The following is a 22,083-nucleotide window of genomic DNA, read 5'->3' as shown; positions in this document are numbered from 1 at the left end:
CCCTGTTGCAGCTTGGATTAGCAGCAGGCACAAAGAAATCATCCCCTCAGCTTGTTTGCATGTGTTTTTCTTGGACATAAACATCCCCTGCGGCAGGTCGATTTCTTTCCCTGGGAACCATCTTCCTGATTAGAAAATCATTCAATACTGGTTTATCTGATTTCTCCTCTCCCAGGATGATATGGCTTTCCCTGTCACAGTCTTCATGTTTTGTTGCAAACCAGCAACATTTGCATTAGAGAAAGTATGATCTCTGTAACACTTCTGATTAATTCTGACTCAAGGTGCTGGACTGGGTCCTTGAAGACAAAACACATACCTTGTTGAATGCCAAAGGTGCCAGTCATTTTCCCCTCCTTTAGCAGTTCGAGGATCCAGGTCACTCCATGACATTCTTAAGTCATCTCTCTCCATTTGCCTCATTCTGGAGAGAATTTCTTACTGAGAATTTCTTATTCATGAGGTCATATTGGAGAGCAATAGGTCTTAAGGAATAACGGGCTGGGGAAAAGAGAATCCTTAACTGAAATGTACTAGTGAGTGTATTGGTTACCAGGCAGGTAGGTCAGCATAATTTAGGCTGGTATTTTTTAATGAGAGGGGCTTAAAAAAATCCGTATTTACTGCACGGAGCACTATGATCCTTTGGAAGTTCAGTACTGCTAAATACCATACCACTTTACCTCTGTAACTTTATTTGAACTTGGAAATCTCTCCATTAGAGTGCCTGTGCTTGCAACAATAAACTAAAGGTTTTCAAATTGACTTAATTGTTCCTTCCCTGAGGGTGAAAATACTGCTTTCTTAAATGGCTTTTGGCTGAGTCACTAACACTCCGTTTTCATTCCCTCTCGGGCTCAGAAGGCTCCCTTAAAATCCACATGTTTTTCCATGGACTCTGAGAGTGATATATGTTTTCGCAAGAGAAAGTTACAGATACAGCATTACTCCACATATAACACACCTTATTTACATGGCATCTTTTGATTATTTTATCATTTATCTGCTACCTACTTTAAATATATGTTGTGTAACTTCCTCTAGATGTTGTGTTGGCTGTGGTGCTATCTGAAACCAATACAGCCTGAAGCCTGTTTCCAGTGGTGGGGAGAGGAGCTGGGTCAGGAGGGCTGGTCTCTTTTGCTTGTCACGGCTCAGACACTGCTAGACTAGGAAAGAAAAACTGGAGCTGCTAAACGCTCCCTTATCTCCTTGCTGCTCCTTGTTTGTCCTCAATGCTGGCCAGGACGAGAGTTGAACTTCTCTTACTCCAGCCATAAGAGGGAGGCTTTTCTTCTTCCCACCACTTCTCTACACTCCTTGTAATTTTTCTTTTGTGGAAACTCCAGCAAGGCAAAGGCTTCTGGGCTAAAATTTGTTTAGTATATAACACTTTTCCACCAGCTATTTCTCACCTAGTGCACTGTAGTCTCTCAGCTCCTACTGAGACTTGCCTCTCCCCCAAAGGGGGGAACTGTAAAAGCTATTTTGAATGAAAATTTCATTCCATATACACAGAGAGAGAAAAAAATTAAAATCATTTGATTTGGGCTAGAAAATAGGATTCACAGCTGCTGTGGTTTTTAAATTTGATTGCTTTATTTCCTGTGGATGTCTCTGGAGCAAGGAGAAATCTATAGTTAAAGCCACAATTTGTTATTATTTTTTATAAGATATGTTTCCATGTATTTGTGCATATAAAGCCATTGATTTGCTGCAGCTAATATGAGCTGCTCCTGAGCAACAGAGCACTGTGGAACCACCTTAACAGGTGGACAGATTACTAGTGCTCAGGAATGCAGGTTCAAACTCAGTTTGACAGAGACTAGAAGAAGTAAAACAATTATGAAAAATATAAAAAAAACTTAAAACCATCCTGAGACTAGCAGTCACCGCGTTAAGCTGCCTCAAGACTAAAGCACCCTCATACCTTACAGAAGGCCATAAAACAGCCTTCTAAGAGCAGCGGATTGGCAGACTGGAGAGAAGTTGGACAGCAGATCTGCCAAGGCTTCTTCTCGGGCCTGAAAAAATAACATTTTTCACTGCAGCCAACAAGAGTGGGGCAGAGCACTGGATGTTTCAGGACTAGAAAAAGAGGTCTGTCAGCTTTGGTGTTTAGTCACAGTAGGATGTGTGATTAGAAGCAGTCCACATCTCATATCAGCACAGTATCCAGCCCAAATTAGGTTTCTTACGGGCTCTTCTAACAGGTGCCAAACCTCAGTGAGGAGGTACTTGCTTTCTACCAGTCATGACCACTTCTTTCTCTTTTCCCCTGGTGTATCCTTGTTTTCTGCCTTTCCTCCCTTACTCCAAGCACTGCTTTTTTGCTCACTTGCCATCTCCTCCAAACTCCAATCCACCTTCTTTACAAGCTCTCTTACTCCAACACATCTTTCTCTGGTAAGGGCTCTCAGGCTCAGCCCCTGAACCCCAACATCTGTCCCCAGGGCTCAGGAATCCATTTTTTTCCCCAGTACTTCCAGTCCCAGCTCAGACACCTTTTCTCCCATCCTTCACTCACAGCCTTTTATAAAGTTCAGCTCCCGCCAGTCTCACCCCAGTCCACCATCAGGTGAGAGTGTTTTGTTCTTCAGCTGTTTCTGTCTTGGCAACAGTGCCACAGCCCTCGTCTCAGCACTGTCCAGATTCTGCTTGGACACTGCCCTCCTGCGCGCTGTAAGAAATGTGTTGCAAGGACCACTCAGAGCTGTGGAGCCAGGCAGCTGTCTCTTTCAAACTCTCACATTCGATCAGTGCTATGTAACACACACTCCTGCTCAGGCTGATGTAAAAAGCCTCTTTGAGAACCAGCTACCCCCATCTCCCTTCTCTGGCCAAATTATAGCAGCAGTAACAATTAAGCAACATTAATACTGGCCACTTAAACTTGAGCTCTGTCATACCTCTGCTGGGCAGTGGAAGTGGGTTAATAGATGGTATCAGAAAGTTAAGGCTCCTCTATCGGAAGGATATATGAAGATTAAAAATTGGCAATTTGTTAATAATTACACTGATAACTGAGTTACATGAACCTTACCACTTACAAAGTTCACTCATCTCCCTCCACTGGTTGGACAACCATATCCTGCATGCTGTGTTGTAATTAGTCTACCATCACTCAGGAAATTTCTATACCATGCAGTCAAGAATAGGAGTGATGCTTTTGGGTACTGCCACTCCTAAATAAAGCTGTACTGCAGATCCTGACTGGTGTTTGTTGCCCTGAACAAGCTTCCTGCATCTGGCTAGCTGCCTGTGCATTGGCTCTGTGCTACACCCTCTGAACTCCTACAGAATCATAAACTCATCCCTTACTGTCCCTTTATAAATCATGACTGTGAACTGGTTGGAACTCACTTAAGCTGAAAAAAAAAAAAAAAAAAAAAAGAGCAAGAAAAACTGTTGGCTTTGTAAGGTTTGGTCTCAGAGAAGGGACCTTCTTGGTAGAGCTGACCAGACCTCCTGTTCTGAATTACTGTTAAAAGGCAAAAAGGCACCGTAGTGTAATTCCCCTCAACAAATGAGAACAATTTCTAACAGCATGATTTCAATCTAGAGAGACATCTCAAAGGGCTAGGGGACAAGGATGAAATGAAGCTTAACTATGTGTGTTGGAAAAAGATTAAAGAGCTGACATTTCTTAGGTACAATTTTTATCTACAAATCTAATCTAACAAAATGACTTGCTGATTCAAATCATAGTACCCATATCTCCCACCATTTGATTTACAAAGCTGCCTTAGCTGTAATGTTTTGAGTGAAATGGCAAAGCTGTTCTTCAGACCCCGTGTTTGCCATCTCTTGTCCCCTAGTCTCTATGTGGTACGGCTTATCTGATCTGTCTGGCCTGTATCATTAGTTGTAACAAATACCCAGAAGTAAACTCAATATTCCTTATGCAGTCCTAATCTCAAAAGGATGCTCCTGCTTTATTCTGCTGCGAGTTTCTGCATATGCAGCCCTAGACCTCTCTCTCTCTCTTCCACTGAATGTTTGAGTTCAGGGTGATTCTTGCAGGTTCATTAACGGTATTTTTCATGCGTTGAAACTCAACTGTTTCCAAATCTCCACGAAACTGTTCTTTCATGACAGTGAAGGTTGTTTTTCCTTTCAATTTAATTCAGATGCAAACATTACTAATGTAGCATTTCACAATGGTAAATATAATGGAGGTACTGAAGATAAAAAAGTATTAGTGGACAGATAATGACATTTACAACATAAGGATTTTATGGGGAGGGTTTCCTCATCTTGGGTTACCCACAATTCCCAGTTCAAGGCTTCCCTGACAGTGCAGACTTGAATGCAGATCTCACATCTCATGATACATGGCTCCATTAAAAGAAGTGTGTGTAACCGCAATTCAATTAACATATTATCTCTGTTTTTTTAAACCAGAAATTTCATTCTCATACTGAAGAAAATCTGATTTACTGTTCAGAATGCATTCTTCTCACCTAAAGACATCTGGCAAATGAATAATTAAGCTTTGAAAAGAGCCAGCAGCAAGACTTTTAATGAAAGGCAAATGAATAACATTAAGTGCATTTTGGCTCATACTCCAGGATTAAAAGTTTCTTGGATGAGCATCTTTTTCTAGTCTCCCAAGTTATGTCTCAGCAGACACTTGGTCAGGGCACTGTCTGAAAGTAAGAGCAAATTGTTCAAATGGAAAATATAAGGTTGTGACAATAAATGTTGAAACTGAAGATAAATATTGAACTATTTTAATTCCAAGAAAATGGCATAAAACTTAAGCACAGCTGTAGTGTGTCAGACGAAAGTTCAGCTGGTCCCATGTTCCATTTCTGACAGCACAATAGCAGATGCCTTAGGAAAGTTTATAAGAACAGGACAAACTAGAAACACTGTATTGGTATTAAACAAACCAAAAGTAATGTACCTGCTGAAAATTTATCCAACTGCTTTTTGAACAGAAATAAATGTTTAGTACAAGTCCTATGATGAGGCGTAGCTTACCAACAAGGCATGTGCCATGTAATCCTCTGGTTCTTTTGAGCAATCGCCATTTTTGTTGCATTTGACACCTGCCAGCCCTTTCATTGGAGAGACAGTGAATATTTCCTTTTCTGTCACCTCCTGTCTGTTCAGAGTTTTCTAGACCTCCTCAAAAGTACAGAAATAGTTTCCCCAAATGTGCTATACTGGTGCAACAGACAATAGTGTCTTCAAAATTTATTCCCGTAAATGTCACATTCCCCCACTACACGCCATTGATTCACTTTTTCACACACTGGAGCATTAACAGGGAGAATTTAGCCTCAGCCTTTGACACAAACCAGTTTCCTAAACAACTTGTTTGAACAAAAGGGAAAAAACATCAACTCTTGCTTTTAATCTTTGGATGGTTGCAAAATCTACCAAACTTTTGCACAAGAAACTCTAGTTTCTGTGTTTTCCTTTTTCCAGAAGTTTCCCGGAGTTTGGCACGCAGCCTGCCATATGGCACTAATATCACTACCCAGGAGAGCCCTTCCATGAAACAGAAAGAAAAGCACAAGGAAAGAAAAATAGCAGAGGATCCTGGTATCAGAAAACATGGTAATATTTTCCTTAACTGTAACCTTAGCAGAGTTAAGCACCATATTAGGCAGCACTGTCCTTTCATATCCATCGACATTAAATATTTTAGGGTTTCTGAATTCACACACTCCCACTATCCTGCAAATATGAAACAAAGCAGCCACCTCTGCAGTTCTGTGATGTGAACTCACTCTCCCTGAAGAAATCGTAATGCTTTAAAATGTAATACACCCAGTTGTGCATCTTTCCCTGGAATAAACACATGCAACCCGGTTTCAAACACTTCCAAACCATATTATTAAGCATGACAGTTCTACCACAACTCAGAGACCTGAGGCTGTGGTTGACACTGGTTAAAAAAAAAGAAAATGGATGGGGTGGAGGGTTAGTCATTCCTCTTAAGAGAAATGTTGCATCACTCCAGTCATCAGCACCAGGGAGTGCACCTTTTAATCTGGCAGCTCTTTGATGGTGTAATGCAGACGTCTGTTTCAGGGCTGTAACCAGTGGGCAGGTAAGTGATGACAAGATGATGGTCAGAAGAGAAAGCAGCTCTTGGAGGGGCAGTAGGGGAACAAGAAGGGCTGTGGGCAGGGGACTAGGGAAGGCAGTTGAGCCAACCAGAAGTGACTCTGCTGTCAAACCATACTAGCACCTGGCCTGCAGCTCTTTCCCCATAACCTGCAAATTTCTCCACTGCCAGAGGTCAGCCAGTCCAGGAGCCGGAGGTCTGCAACCCTGTACAAGTACTGGGAGAATGATCTCTGGGTGGGAAAACAGAGTTGTTCTCCATCACAGAAGCACTCCCAAGCATCTCAAGGGAGTGGAAGAAGAGCAAAGTTAATTTTTGCCTTTTTCTGTTTCTGTTTGCCTTCCACCATCAGTTCTCTTCAAATCTTTATGGGAATACATGAGTGTACATTGGTGCTGTAGGTTTCCAGACCTATGGCACTAGACCAGACAACATGTCCTCCCATGTGGACTACTCCGTAAAGGAGGCTACACACACCACACTGGCTCCACTGCTCCGGAATAGCAAAACTGTTGTGCAAGACTCTCTGGAAACTCAGTCTCCCAAAGGGAGAGCTGAGGGGCTCCTGCCCTTCAGCCAAGTTTTCAGTAGACTCTTCAAAATCAAATGTGCTTCTTTGTACTGTCTGGTAGGGATCTGGTGGACAGGGTCCCCAAGTGGCTGAAGCAGGCAGTAAATTAGCAATTCTTTCCACCTTGTGCCACTCCTGAGCCCTGCCTAGTCACGGGGAAGCTACCTATCAACAGTACTGAGTACAGCTTCAGTCTCAACGGACATAATGTTCCAGCCTTTGAGCACAACCAGCTTTACACAAGTCTTATCATTAAGCTCCTTCAGTGAGTGGCAAGATGACAAGAGGAGTGGGCAAAGGCAGTGAGAGACACCATCTCTAGCAGGGTTAGTGAAGCGGAGGAGGTGTGGGAGGGTAGGGTGGAGGACAAGCACAGATAAAGCTGGAAAAGAGACTGAGCAGAAGTGTGTAGGCCCTGGAACAGTATTTGATATGCTGTGTGGAGTAACAGGCTGGATTATTTATGACAGCTATTGCTTTTGTGAAACGCCTTGCTGTCCTGGAGCTGACCGCTGCCAGAGCTACAAGGCATGTCAGGATCTGGTCCAGCTCAGCCTGATTTTCAGCAGTTCTCACTTCTTTTTAGTAACACTCTCCTACATTTTAAGTTCAGGAAGTACTGCAATGATTTAATTGCAAATAGTTTATATGCCAACATAAAAGCACTTTTGGTCCTCACACAAATTCAACTGTGAGTTTATGGCAGTGTTTACAGACAGCTCTACTCAACTGCAATGTCTGAATCCTTTCCAAAAGTGATTTGCATTCAAGAATACTACAGCACTTTGCTTTAACAAAGCTACAGCTGAACTTGGCTGTCACCTCCAGCTGTATGCTTAAACTGTCTCGCTCTTGAGTTGAATCAATGCCAGTGAGCAGCTACGTTAATAGATATATCAGAATTCCTGCATCAAGTCATCATTTATGTCTTTTCTTACTGATTTAGCTCCAGTGCACCCTCCATAGTTACCGTGTTCTTTTCATGGTCTGGAGCCTCGAAGAACAAATAAATCAGATCTTCCAAGCTCCATCCTGAAAACTCACTGGTCATTGCTTTCAGCTCATCACTGATTCCTCTACTAATACTTGAGCAGGAAAGAGTTAGAGGAGAGAGAAGCTTGATATGGTGAAACGATGTAAACCAAAAGGGAACATGAATCCTGAAATAGATTTTATATGGATAAAGGGTAGGTGAGAGCAGGAACTGAAACTGCAGAAGGAGGACTGGAAAGAGGTTGAATGGAGAGCAGGAAGTATGATAAGGGTTGTAATGAAGGAAGAAAAGGGCCCAGAGAAAACTGGGACCATCTGAGTATTCAGATAGACCCTAGAGGCTGCCTTCCAAAGTCTCTACATTCCTCTGCTGCAAAGTTAGCAGTGAAACCCACTGGCAAAGTGAATATCTCATCCCACGTTTATGCCTCATCCAAGCAGGATTGATAATGGGCATGATTCTACATCATAAAAAGCTCATTAAAAAAAACCAAACAAATAACCAACCAAACAACAAACCACCTGGCAGTACATTACAACAATGGTCAGGCTCCCAAGTCACACATTCACATTGCTAGTAAACACCAAATTCAAGTTTCTTTCTTCAACTTTAGATTGATTATCTTCGACATGGGAGATACTTATATCAAATTCAGACATTAACACACTCACATTCCAATGTGTTTCCTGGGGTTTGGGTGTTGGTTTCTTGCAGTTTCTTTTTTTCAACCTGTCAATAAATTAAAGTGTCTAAGTTCAGGACATTAAAACCAAAATAGGGCTTTAAAAGTGTGTTTTCCAGAGTCAAATTACTTGAGGTCATCAAACCACTCACAGAAATGACACCTATTCAGCTCTTGCCGGGATCCTCTGTTGAATTTTACTGAGGTTTGCTCAGGAGTGAGCATCACGACAATTCTTCTTGGCTAGGACAAGGAAATACAGCACGTTGGCTTCAGCTGGCAACCATTGTGTCTTGCTTCAAGTGCTCTCCAAGAGGAGAAATCACTGATCCTTAAAGAATATCTGGGACTTTCACACGGACCAGACCAAAAGTACTGGTAGTCTGGATCTTGGTTTGCATCTGCTTTCAGGATAGCCCTGGGACAGACTAATATCAATATCCTGGCTAGTAGAAGAAGGTTTATACATTTGAGAGGAAATACGCCGAAGTAAAGGTGGCCGTCTCATGCTGGTAAATGACATGCTGCAGCCTAGCGTGGAATGGCACAAACCCTGTAGGGGTGGGGTTGCAGTGTACCCCCCAAAATGGGCTCTGTGTTGATCTCTGTCACTCCCTCAGGCAGCCGGAAGGTGAACGCCCGCAGCAGGTTGGCAAAGAAAATGAAGAGCTCAGTCCTCGCTAGATTCTCCCCCAAACACACACGGTGCCCTGCCGAAGGAAGAGGGGAAGGACAGTGAGTCTTTAGGATTTTCTTTAGTTTCATAATCACTTTGTTCATTCAAGCAGAGGTTTGTTGGGTTTTTTTTCCAAGGCCAGGATCACAAAAACCACAAAACTAAAACTTTGTGAATTCTTTCTCAGAAAGATCCCATCCAGTGTCATAGGTTAGGAAACACCGAATGAAAATTTCAATGAAAATCCCCGAGGTACCACCATCATTTCTTTCTTGACCTTGCTTGCCCTGGAAGAAAATTATTTTCCTTTTACAGGAGATGTTGGGCTTCGAGGTCATACACAGAGAATCTGCCAGCTGTTTGCACATGCTTTTTTAGTGAGTTAAAGTCAGCAGATCAGAATTACTTTAGGAATGGCATTTGTAATTGAACAAAGGCTTGGTCACTTTACAGGCAAAGCAAGAGGCCAAATGTTAATTTTCAAGGGTTCTTCATTGGAACCAATGGCATGAGCAGGACAGGTGAATAATACATTCACATTTCCAGATTAGTAGACAAATAAACGGAAAGAAAAAGCCAAAAGGAACTTTACTGCTAAGTGTGATCTCTAACTATGCATTGTTATCTTATTTCCTTCTTTTGCAACTGGATTTTTGGTCCTGTAAGCAAGAACTTAATCCTTTGTTTACCAGGACGTATTCTGCTTTTCTTTCAGCTTCTTCTTTTAAAACTCCAGAACACGCAAGACACATTGCTTCTCAGGATAAAAGAGTAAATATAAAGAATACTATAGGCAAAACTTGTGGATGACTGCAGCATGCAGTAAGCCCAGGAGATTCAGGAGTTTGAGTGGGAGTCCCACTACAGTGTCCTAAGAACAGTTTGGGATCTATCAGCACAGAACAGTTCTTTAAAAGCAGCAAACAGCAGAGATAGATATTATCTGAAGAAATACCATAGTCACATACTTCTTTGGTCTTGATCTAATTTGTTGGGTTGGCTCAAACTGCCAGTGCATTTACCTGCTGAGAATGGTAAGAAGGCTTCTCGAGGTATAAAGTTTCCTTCTTTATCCAGAAAATGGCCAGGGTTGAACTGTCGAGGTGTCTCCCATTGCTCAGGGTCATACAGAGCAGACGCTATATTTGGGATAATGATGGTGCCCTGCAAGGAAGGAAGTGTCGATTCAGTTCCAGCTACTAGCCTGTCACCCATCAGTTTCTGCCTGGTGGATAAAACTGCTGCTTGTTGCTATTTCTTCGTAATGAGCAGATATGATGTGAGTGAGTTCGTGATCAATTTCTGAGCTGGAAATTGTCGATTCTCAGCCCTGCAGCCATGTCAGTGGGTGTTAACAGCATTAGTGATGCTGGTACAACTGCATTGTGACCACTTTTACCACTAATCTTAATAACACTTCTAGAAGGACTCTTCCGTTGATATTCAAGTCCCAGCATTGGAAACCTGTTTTCAGGCCTAAGAGAGAAATAAATGCATCCAGAAATAACTGCAATACTTCATTGACAACAACCTCTGAGCCCTTTTAGCAGTATTACTTCAGGCTTTTTCTTTACTGGTTGTTCCCAGCAGAACAGTCCATGTGCCTTAGCTACCTGGCTGTCAGAAGCAGACAAAAGAGTGAAACCTTTACCACAAAATGAGTTACGTGGGGCCAGTCTCCATCTCTCTTGCAATAAAAGCAACCAATTCCTGTTTCTTGCTAGTGTTTTACAGTGAGAACTGGCACCCAGCATAGCTTATGTCATTCTAAAAAATTCCTTACTGGCTGTGAACACGTATTTTAGGCAGTATTCGGGAGCAACTCCCTCACTGTCAGCTGTAGCAGACAGTCTCTCTGCTGTTAGAGGTTCACGCAGGTCCCTTAGCTCATGGAGTCAGCGGAGCTATGAGCCATCCTCTCATAAGTTTTCCTCCATCCCAGGAGTACTGGCAGTGCCAAGTTGGGCAGGGATCTCTTGACCAGTTTCTCCTCTCAGTCCATCCCCAGCCAAGCAGAGCTGGTCTCCGCAGTTGCGCTGTTGATCAGCAGGGCAGGAGCTCAAGGCTCCAGGGACAGGGGTCTTGTCAGCTGTCTGAGCATCAACAGCTGAGTGAGAGACTTATTTCATTCCTGGAGCTACAAATGGTAACCATTCCCCAGGCACCATTTTCCCAGGTTAGAGGGAGAATAGTTTGTAGATGGAAAATGGGTTAAAAAACTGGAATAAAAGCTAAATGTCTCTCTGCTGAAGAAAGAACAGAGGCTGAAAATGTGTCTGTACCTTTTTGACAGGGAATCCTAGCAATATTGTGTCCCTCACAGACACTCTGGGCATGCCGACGCAGACAATGTTGCTGAAGCGCTGGATCTCATGAACCACAGCATTTGTGTAGGGCAGTTTTCTCCGATCCTCATAGCAAATTAACTGGGAAGGATCCAAAACAGCATCCAACTCCTTCTGCACTTTCTCTGTGGAGAAATATTCACCATTTCAGATGGGAAAAATGCATAAAATATTTTAACTGGTCTCTTTTCTTAGAGCAATAGGAAATGTATTATTTCAACACAATACATTGTCTATAACCTGTGATTTAATATGATTTGATGCTTGAGTTTAATATATGAAAATAAAAATACACAGGAAAAAAATCCTAACAGTGTGGCCCAGAATCATAAGCAAGGACTATACTGTGCTTACTCCAACTCTGACATTTATCTTATAGAATGCTTGGTGGGTGTAGGACGGGTCACTCAGCTCCAGGTTCTGAAGTTATTTAGGGATTTCTTAGTCTATTTTATCTAAAAATCTAAATCTCATTTGCAAAATTGACATAAATGTCTCAGTAACTCACAGTGCAAGGGATGAATTGAGCAGAGTTGGTCCAAATATGGCAACATACTTTATGACAAACAACACCTTAATCAGCCTAAAACCTTGGATGCAAATATGCACTTAATGACACAGCCTTTTCAGCCTCCTACTGAGGCTACAGGAATATAGATATCCCCCTTGCTTTCAGTGCCAAACACAACAGATGGAAGAACCACCAGCCCCAGGAGTATCCAAGTTCTCCTTAAACCCTGGCCATACCCTTTCTCTTCCTGACTTCGATGTGGAGGAAGAAACTCAGCCTGGATGTACAGAGGCATCCATGGAGTTGGTGTAAATTAGATAAGCAACCTCTTTTGCAATATTAACTCAGACAGTGACAGTTTGTGTGTACTGTCAGAATTTCTTGCCTGAAAATACCACCATCTCAGGCAGCCAGAATCCTCCCCTTAAACTTCTTTTTCTCTTTCTACAGTCTTTCCATCCCTTGCAGATGTTCCACATTCATGTTTTTGTTTTGTGAACAAATTGCAACAAACATTACCAGTTATTTAAAGACTAGATGCTAACACATTTGGTTGGTTACACATAGAATATGTTCTACTGAAACCTGAGTTTCGTGAGGAGTGTTGTGCCAGGAGGGGAAGAGAGTGTAGGCTGACTGTGTGGAAAACACAGCAAAGCTGCGTTAGCACTCCTCATACCCGAACAATGTCTGCTGCAGACAGCACTCCCATTAGAGCTCTGATCTCTGTTCCTGCTGCCATCAGCCAAGCCTGTGAACTCTCCACACAGAGCGCCTCACTGACTTGTCACTGCAAGGAGCTAACTTTTGTCTCACTGCAAGTGCCTTCAAGGCATCGGGTTTGGTCAGGTCATAGGACGGGCCTCTGATTTTTTTCCTCTGCTGCCATTCTTTGTCTTTTCAGAGAGCGAGAGCCAGGGTCAACTAGTGGCTTTCATGCCTGCAACTTATTATATTCATCCATCATTAACATTTGTAGAACCGGCAGCATTTCACAGCCTCTCACCTTGGATGTCTGGATTCAGTAGCATAAAGAGCAGTCCCCAGTACAATGTTGTGCTTGAGGTCTCTGATCCACCAAGGAAAAGATCATTTATAACATATACCAAATTGTCTTCATCATACTTGGGCTTGGCCCCATCTTTAGTCTGTAGATGATGATAAAAGGTTGAAATTAAAGCATAAAAGTTGGGTCATCCTGTGTGCCTCCTGTGTGAGAGTCCTTATTGCCACAACTGGCATGTGCACTAAGAATATTCAAAATCACAGTTTTTGATGAGTACTAAGAGATTAATGGTTTCCCAAGTGGACATGGTCAGTCTTCATTGCTCTTTTGCATGAGGTGTAATATTCTTTCATTTTAACATGACAATTTGACAGTGCCTGTTGACTTAATCATGAAAACCTTAAAGCACGATACAAGTTGTGCAGTTAGCCTAGAGTGTACTTCAAAATAAGTGCCCCACATGTCTCTTATTGTGCCTTGGTCTCTCCACTATGCTAGCAAATAGTGACTGCAAATACCAAAGGAAAAGCTATCTGAATAAATGGATCTCAACAGAACATCTTGAGAGTAATTCCTTCTCTCAGATCAGGATAGATGTGAACTGGTGGGAGAGAGGTACCCAAGTATTTTCTTCTTATAATAAAGGAGTAAAATATAAACACAATTAGAGAAAACATATTAGGCAAAAACCTTTTATAATAAACAGATTGCAGTAACTTGCACCCCTGACACCAAAGTTGCGTCTTTGTCTCTAACATGATAATTTTAATAAATCTTGTCATACTCATTCAGGAGTCTCCTATGACTGGAGGGTCAATGGTCTATTTGGCCTTATACTCCATAAATGTGTGATCAGGTAGAACGAACGCTTACTTTCTCCATCTCAAGCAGGTAAAAGTCAATGAAATCCTGTGGTTCATCTGGAGTCCCTCTCTCCACATGTCTTCTGATCTCCTTCCTTGCAAAAGAGCTCAGGACATCATAGGAAGATAGTGCCTTCTTATGAGGACCAGGGAGATGGTTCATCAGCCAGGGCAACATTTCATACAGCTGCAGGAATGACATACAAGAGGTTGTGTGAATTATCTGTCAGTAATAAAGCTGTTTTTAGAAACACAAAAAGGCTGAATTGTCTGGCCTGGAAATGTTGATAATGGAATGAACAAATTAGCATTCCGTTGAGTAGGTTTTTGCTGTCATGTGGGAAAACTTTACTAGTAATTTTGACACACTTCTGGGGACCAAGGCAGTACTGGCAACACTCTGCTCATGCCAGTAAGTTTACTTGACTAATGCAGATCACTAGAAGACATTACTCCTGCATAGTTGTAGACCCTAGCTCCCACACCCTCAAAAGGTAAGGACATCCTTTCTGGATAACGTGTGGCTACTAAGATTAATAACTCTGCAGCCTCAAGGAACTGGTGGAATTTGTGGAGCTCACAGAAGGAAGTGTAGACTGGGTATCACTCAGCTAATTTAATTTTCCCCGTAGAGTCCTCATGACTGCTACAGGACCAATAATTGTTCTGTTGGTTAGAAATATTACATCTTCAGTCTGCTGAGTGTATTTATACACACATTCATCAAGTGAAAGTATCATCCTCTTGGATAGCTCTCTCTTTGCAGCATCTGCCATTCCACCTGCCATGCAAACACCATTTCTATCTCCTCTCTTTGTTCTTTCAGACCCAACAAGTAAAGTCTCTCTAATTTTAAGTGACAGTTTGTAGGTCATCCCATTAACACTTTTCTACATTTGTTTCCAGACTCACCATGTAAGGTGTCCACGGTCCCACAGATTATTGTACACCAGAAGCTACTTTAACACTTCTCTGAATCTGAAGGGAAAGTAGCGCTGGTAACACCCTAAGATTCTGTTTGCCTTTTTCATCCTGTTATCTGCTAGTTTACACCAGTCCCTTTCCTCTTAATCTTTGCATTGAGATGTTCTAAGCTCATAGCAGATATTAATCTCATTAATTCCTAATATGTTTCATAATTTAACTTTGTTCTATTACAACTTGTTCCATTCTTATAACTCAAATCCACAGTGCTTATGAACACTTACAGCGGGATATCCTGAACCTCCTCTATGTTGTTAAGGTTTCATGGTTTTGATCATCCACAAATTTCATCTATTTTCTATTTTTCACTATGGGAAGTTGTATAGTGCTACCCTCAGATGGTAGAATTCTTGAAAAGGTATGTCACATCAGCATTTTAGTTTGCCTTTTCATATAAACCTCAAATATCAATGGAATTTTCTGTGTCATCCACAGTCCCCATCACACCCAGCTTGTCCCTCTTTAAGGGTCTAAACCACAAAGCCAAATTCCTGGGGAAAACGTCGAGTGCATTTCAAGACATTTCAAGTGCAAAGTTGGCCTTTATGGTATGTTGTGGGATGTACCCATCAAAAAAATCTCTTTTTTAGTAGGTACCAGGAACTTGAATTGTGAGACTGTCAGAGACTGTATGTATTGTTTTTGTAATGTGTGAATTGCAAGCTATAATGAAGTAATGGAAATATTAATAATTAATATTTTATTATTTGTGAGGGAGGACAAAAAAAAGAAATCTGTCAGCATACAATCTGCAGAGCAGTAAAAAGCAGAACAGTGAATTCAGTGATACCCATCATTGGAGGACAGAAGAAAATCAAGGTGGGAGGAACAGACTGCAGAGTTCAAATTTATTACAAACTCCCATCTCAAATTAAGTTTTAAGGTTTCTGTTAACAGTCTCAAAAATACTGGAAGACTAAAAAAGCCAGGAGTCAACAGAGACATGTCCCCTAAATGTGCAAAGAAACAAGAGAGTTCTTAAAAATGGTTGTTTCTGAAAACCAAGGAGGCAGTAATAAGATCCCCAAGGACACCTCAGCTCCCAGTTGCATTTGCCGGTTGCTCTGTATTTAGTGAAGACTCATTTTCTACCTATTTCAGAAAAAGATACCGTATTATTTACTCACCCTATGAGCAGGGCTGCCTGCAAATCTGAATATATTCTCCGTGGCACTGATCAGTTCATGGAAGGTTTTGTCCTCATCAGAGAAGTGATATCCAAAAACGAGAGCACAAATTACGTTTGAAATAGAATGGAAAAGAGGGAAAGAGGGATCCACGGGTCTTCCTGCAAGCACAGTAACTGATAGTCATTCTCAATGTTTTCTTCAGGTGTTCCTTATACAAATAGGACAATATGTTATTAGAGATTACATAAAATGTTCTCTTTATCATCTTTATTCATGCTGGGACATGAATGGGGATAGAGATGTGGCACTAATAGGTATTCATGAAAATAAAAGAGTCTTAGAGCAAAGGACACTATTAAACTGTTTCCTCACATCTCTAAAACAATCTCATAATGCTTCCTGTGAAATAACATTGTACAACTAAGATCCATTAGGTGATATCATATCAAATCTGCTGTCCTCAGTTGTGCTGAAGAAGACAGGTCAGAATGTGAGAAGGAAGAAATGTCAAAGCAGATGACCTAAGAGAAGACAGTGACAGACTCATTCTGAGATGTAAAAAATTGCTTAGGAGGAAAGACTGAAAGAGCTTGGGTAACTTTAAGAAAGCTTTCTTAAAGAAAATTTCTTTAAGAAGCAGAATAGATGGATAGGAACTGCAGAGAATATATAATAAAATTATTACAGTCTCAGCTGTGACCAGTAGAGCATCCAATCTCTGGCTGATGATTCTTTTTGAATTTATGAGACAGACATCCATAAAAAATTATTTGGATAGAAGTGATCCTGGCTTGGACTCTAGGATGAACCTGATAATCCACTGAAGTTCCCTCCCACCTCCTACTTTCTTTGATTCTCTTGCCAACAGTTACTTAGCCAGACAGACACTAAAATACCCAGTTTACCTCATGGCACCTGGTGTCATTGAAATAGGGAGAAATGACTAAGCTCTCTAATACTCTTTAGTCACCTGTGCTGGGCAGTCTGAGACTGGCTTGGCTGTGCAGGTCAGTGACATTGTATCATTGTACAATGGCATCATAGACAAATGATAAGCCCATAGAGGTGGAATTTCAGAAGTTCCCAACTTAATTAGGTCTATGAACAGCTTTTTAAGAAAGAAATTCCCACTTGTGGTACTATGCACTATCTGCTCTTTGGCTTTGGCAAGTCTGGATGCACCACTCTGGACCTCCCCCAACCCTAGAAAGGAGTAGGTGAGTTTGCACACTGAAGATACAGGTTCAGGACTGCAAAGTGTCTGATTTCTTAGCAGATGATAGATACCTTTTAGGTTCACAAAGAACTCTACCAGGTGCGCGGCCTCCTCTTGCACTCGATACTCCAGGCCTTTTTTCCCCATTCCCAGGCTGCGTAGAGTCATTATACCAAAGCGTCTCTGCTGCTTCCAGGAGTGACCAGTTGCCAGTATAATACCTGAGGGTATTTCCTGTCATATTAATATTTGCCACAGACATGAACGATTAATTTAAAAATATATTATAAAATAGATAGAGTAAATCAGGGAATACACTGTAATACAAGTGTCTTTAGGTAAAATTATCAGTAACCAGAAATGGTAGCCAAACACACCCAAACTATAACTAGACCACATGTTCTTAATATTGATTGTAGTTAATCTTTGAAAAGAGCAATCTAAGGATTTGCTGACTGCCCCACTTCTTGATGCCTTAAAAAAACCCAACCAACCTTAAGATGCCTTTTTAGAAGATTTGCTTTAGCCATACTCAAGTGATCATGCTCAACACATGAATAACTGGAGGAATTTCTATGGAGCTCTGTACAGGGTTAGGGTATGTTTATGGAGATAGAGATCAGTTACCGCGTGTAGGTTGACGTGGTGAAGGTGAAGAATAAGTAACATTTGGTGCCTATTTCTCCTCTAGACGGGAGACCACTCCTCTGATTGTTAAATTGCACTAGTGGTTACCTGAAGAGCCTGGAACAGCCGCTGTGGTGGTGATGCTTTAGCTAAGCTTTAAACACTTGTTTGATTTGGTGTGGCAAATGCAGGGGAGGAAAAAGAAAAGACTGCAAACTGCTAAAATACACTAAGGAGAAGTGTGAGAGGCGCTCTCACAGTCAAAGGGTATCCACCAAACATTTAAGAGTGGCTGCAAACACAGCAATGAGACTTCTGAATGAGGGTGTTATAGGTCTTTTGCTCGTGACGGAAGGTGTTTGGCAACCATAATATATGTGGTTACCAAATATATAAACAAGCACAGTGTTCATGTAAAGTACAGCAAAATCAGGTGCAGCAAATTGGATTATTCTGTGAGGAGGGAATATTGCTGAGTTCTGAGCTGGGATCACATACATCTTGAACACAGCAAAAAGGCTACCTAGAAACAACCTGATCTGGAGTGTTTCCCAGGCTTGGGAAAGCTCAGGACAAAAGACATCACAGCAAACTGTAAGATATTCTGGAGAGCTAACGGAGGACTTGGGCAATATCTGATGGAAGAGCACTGTGAATGGGAGGGTAGAGGGTCAACAAGGCAGATTAGTTTGCCAACTTATCGTTCCTGTGCACTATTTATGGCAGGAAAATCTCACCTTTTTTTTTGGCCATTGCTTTGAAGAAAGGTGTTATCACCCGCCCAGAAACATCTTCAGGGTGTGTGGTCATGCCATCCTTCACTGCATGGTATCCATTCAGTATGATCAATGGGACCCACCCGAACCACAAAGTATACATGTTACCGTGAGTTTTTGCCAGCTGTGAGTGGATAAAGTGCCAGAAAGTAACAGATGAAAACCCATACATCTCAAACAGACACCACATCAGCTATTCACTGGCCCAATGACCAGTTTTGTGCTGAGAACATCATCCCCATGCATGTAATTATAGCTAGAAGCAGAGAGAGACCCTTGTTTTTCTGAGAATGAGGTTTTCAGCAGGCATTTTTATTTACCCTGGAGGAGGTGATTTTCTTTTCAAAGCACAGGCTGCAGCAACACTGCAGCAAAACAAAGAAAACTTTGTATTTTACGTTGCATCAAATCCAACCCCAACATTTGTACATTGTTAATTGAACAGCCACACTGTACACCTCTCTGGGCTCTGTGCCTCCAGCTACCCCTTCCTTTGCAAAAAGAAACCAACTGATTAAAGCTGCTCCGTCTGTGCGCTTCAGGAGAGGAGGGAGAGCCAGAAATTAGTCAACAGCCATGAAGCACCAGTGGGATGCAGCCGAGTCCAGAGTTTCCTCACAGTACTGAGGAGAGCACTGACCATTGGAGACAGCAGAGGTATCCAAGCAGGGTCAGGTGTATGACAGAGGAAATTCAATCACTTGTGGAAAAAGCTTTGTCCAAGAATGGGAATCTACTTCAACACACCCACAATGATACAAAAGAGGTGGTAGACCACCAGAATTACATCCAGTTGATCACTCTAGTCACTCACTTCTCCTTATATTTCCTTAGATATTGGCTTTCCTCTCCCTGTGACAGCATCACTGCCCGTTTGAGCCTGCACTGCACTCAGTGGTCTGTGCCTACCTTCTCCAGCATAGATCTGAATTAGAGGTCACCTGCAAACCATTAGAAGAATTACTGCCAGGGAGGGACTGAGCCTGCTCAGGGAGGAGCAGCTGTCTCTAGAAACAAGTGGCAAACAAATAGTTTTAAGGAGGTGTTGGAAGATGGGGAGTGTATGCCCTTTCCCTTTTACAAGCATACACGCACAGACACACGCACAGTATTACCTGCTTCGTGATCAAGTTACACAATGCTGGTGCATCAGAATTTTTTAAAGTAACGCATATTGACCTATCAGCAATGGAGAAGCATCTTTTCAATTACTGGTATTCTCTGACTTGTTATTAAAGTCAGAAATCAGGTCCTCAAGTTTATTTGATTCCTAAAGATGTTAAGTTTCTCTTGAAGATGACATATTCCACATACAAAGGTGACCTGAACGTAGGAATCAAGTTGATCTTTATATATCCAGATGTTGTCTATAACTTTTTAAGACTTAAAAACTTCACTAGTAACATATCAGTTTTGTTTAAGCTGTGACTAGAATTAACCAATTTAGAGCATCTTAAAAGAAATACCTCCATCAGAAGATCCCGATGAAACTGAAAGTTCAGCTGCAGCAAGTTTCCAAGCAATGGGAGAGGAGTTGGTCCAGGAGGGAATTGCTTGCGTGCCTTTTGCAGTTTGAAAAACTCAACAATTAACAAAAAAATGATCAGGACTACAAAAGCTTGACTTATTGTCAGCATTTCAGAGCTGATTTATCAGCTTGCCTCTATCAACAAGAAGATACTGGAGCTCGGAAAAGGTGATCTTCCTTCTTGTTCCACCAGTTCTCTCTGCAGACTGAGTCCTGTAAAGTCTCGGTTCCTTTCCCTCCCTCTGTCCCTCCCTCTTTATCACCACCTGCCCTTTTCCTGCACCCCGCACATTTATCATGCTGAGGTACGCCAGTCTGATCCCTGAACAAAAGCACCCCTGACTGGTTACAGCAACCCAGAGGATGAAAACACGGAATCGCTCATACTCAAGGTATTTGCCCTGTAACTTGTGTTAGGGACCTGCTGGTGTGTACTAGGAGACCCGGACTGGAGTGACACCAGGTCAGAGCCCTTGTTGACCACTGGAGAAGAGATGAGTGGGGCTCAGTTTCATCCACTTTGGGAACTTTAAAAACATACATAGTTTTTCATCTCAGAATCACTGAATTCGGATTATGAATGTGACGTGTCAGTTACAAATGGTTAGATTTTTCCAGGTGCTTTAGTCACAAACATTATTTAACTTACCTTCAAATGAGGTTGTAATTTCAGATTTTCCTGCTGGTACACGCAGGTCACACAGGAAAAGCCAACAGTAGTTGCAGACTAAGCATGCAACTAGAAGACATAATTGTTAGATGTAGTTTCTGAAAATTTGGCCTTGTGTTCAGACAAACTTTTTTTTCCAGTAAATGGAAAAAACCCAACAGTTTTGTCAACTGAGAATTAATGACATGGAGGTAATGCTTAAAAACTCACATTACAATTAAGTAATTTTAAAAAACCTCAGAATATTAATATTTGTTGTATTTTAAAATGAATTAAATATAAAATTCCAATTGTAATTATTTTAGATTTTTTTTTAGTATGTAACTTAATTGAAAGCTTCATTTGCCTTAGTTTATTTTCTGTATTTTTTCATCAGCTTCAGAAACCTGGCTATTAATCCTGAGTTATCGATAAGTTTACAGGACACATCGAAAGTGCTTCCTCTGGTAACGAAGGGATTCACACCTAGTTTGAAACACAGACAGGGGAAAGCACTGTGTGCCAACTACTGGAGGATCCTCTCTTGCATTGCAAAGAGAAAGTGTCTTCACTGAAAATGAAGTACAAGTCTCAACAAGAAACTGCCCTGCCCTCCAACGCATACATAAATGCAGTATTTTGCAAACCTGGCAACGGTAAGAAAGTAATGTGACTCAGTGCTATCAATCCATCTCCTTCCTTTGGCTAAACTTTGCAGCTCCTTTAGGTACCTACACAACTGCATTATACGGTGAAGACAGCATGGAAAAGTAGTTTATGCCCTTATCTGTGCGCAAAACTAACTAGACACTGTGGCAGCGCGTGTGGGAAGGGGACTGAGGTGGGCTCCATAGCTTTGCTAAAGCCAGTGCAAGTCAGGCACAACTGCCCACTGTGAGGCTGAATCAGCAAAATATAAAATCAGAAAAAAACCCTGTTTCTTCGAACCAAAATATCAAGTTTAAAATTTTGAAAAAAATTGGAAGAAAATTAGTTTTTGTGCAGACAGCTGAAATCAGAAGAAATGCCAAATTATATGTTTCATGAATAGACTAAATACAATCATATTCATCTCTCATCTGTCTGGTCAATATTCCATTGACATCTCATACTTGGTGCAGTATTTTGACACTAGTAAAAGAATTCACCTCTTTCAGAACATGGGTCAGATTTAACTGGAATCAAATCACTGGTGTCAGGAACAGGACAAAGCCAAATGCACTGACCAGCAGTTTATCCTACCAGATGTTACCATCAACTTTCTTTTTTCAATGTTTTCAGAATTTTCCAACTGTCTGAAACCCAGGTGCACGAATAGTTACTTACACCAGTGCCAGATGTCACTGGAGAAGCTGTACTGGGAACAAAACCAGGCTGAGGGATCTGAGTGGACTCAGAGGGCAAGAAGAACAAGTTTTAATGAAAGCTATCAGGAAGCCAAAG

At 41.6% G+C, this 22,083-nt stretch overlaps 1 protein-coding gene across 1 annotated transcript; it reads right to left on the bottom strand.

The window, feature by feature from the left end:
* Positions 1-8,860: 8,860 nt before the first annotated feature.
* Positions 8,861-20,100, bottom strand: LOC141468370 (cytochrome P450 2J6-like). The gene is made up of 9 exons (XM_074153410.1): positions 19,930-20,100; positions 18,425-18,587; positions 17,132-17,281; positions 15,842-16,002; positions 13,741-13,917; positions 12,868-13,009; positions 11,288-11,475; positions 10,028-10,169; positions 8,861-9,039 (listed from the first exon to the last, which is right to left on the bottom strand). The coding sequence occupies exons 1-9, from the start codon at positions 20,098-20,100 to the stop codon at positions 8,861-8,863; spliced, it is 1,473 nt and encodes a 490-aa protein (XP_074009511.1).
* Between the last annotated feature and the right edge of the window lie 1,983 nt (positions 20,101-22,083).

The sequence above is a fragment of the Numenius arquata genome, chromosome 9, assembly GCF_964106895.1.
Source record: "Numenius arquata chromosome 9, bNumArq3.hap1.1, whole genome shotgun sequence".
NCBI lineage: Eukaryota > Metazoa > Chordata > Aves > Charadriiformes > Scolopacidae > Numenius > Numenius arquata.
This window is presented reverse-complemented; position numbering and strand designations above follow the sequence as displayed.

What these genes read in the sequence shown, in the direction of transcription:
- LOC141468370 (XM_074153410.1), bottom strand. Translation starts at nt 20,100, where the DNA reads ATGCTGACAATAAGTCAAGCTTTTGTAGTCCTGATCATTTTTTTGTTA. An exon ending in AGCAATGGCCAAAAAAAAAG is followed by an intron (nt 17,282 to 18,424) that starts GTGAGATTTTCC and finishes AAATACCCTCAG; the next exon opens with GTATTATACTGGCAACTGGT. An exon ending in ACCTGCTTGAGATGGAGAAA is followed by an intron (nt 13,010 to 13,740) that starts GTAAGCGTTCGT and finishes CATCATCTACAG; the next exon opens with ACTAAAGATGGGGCCAAGCC.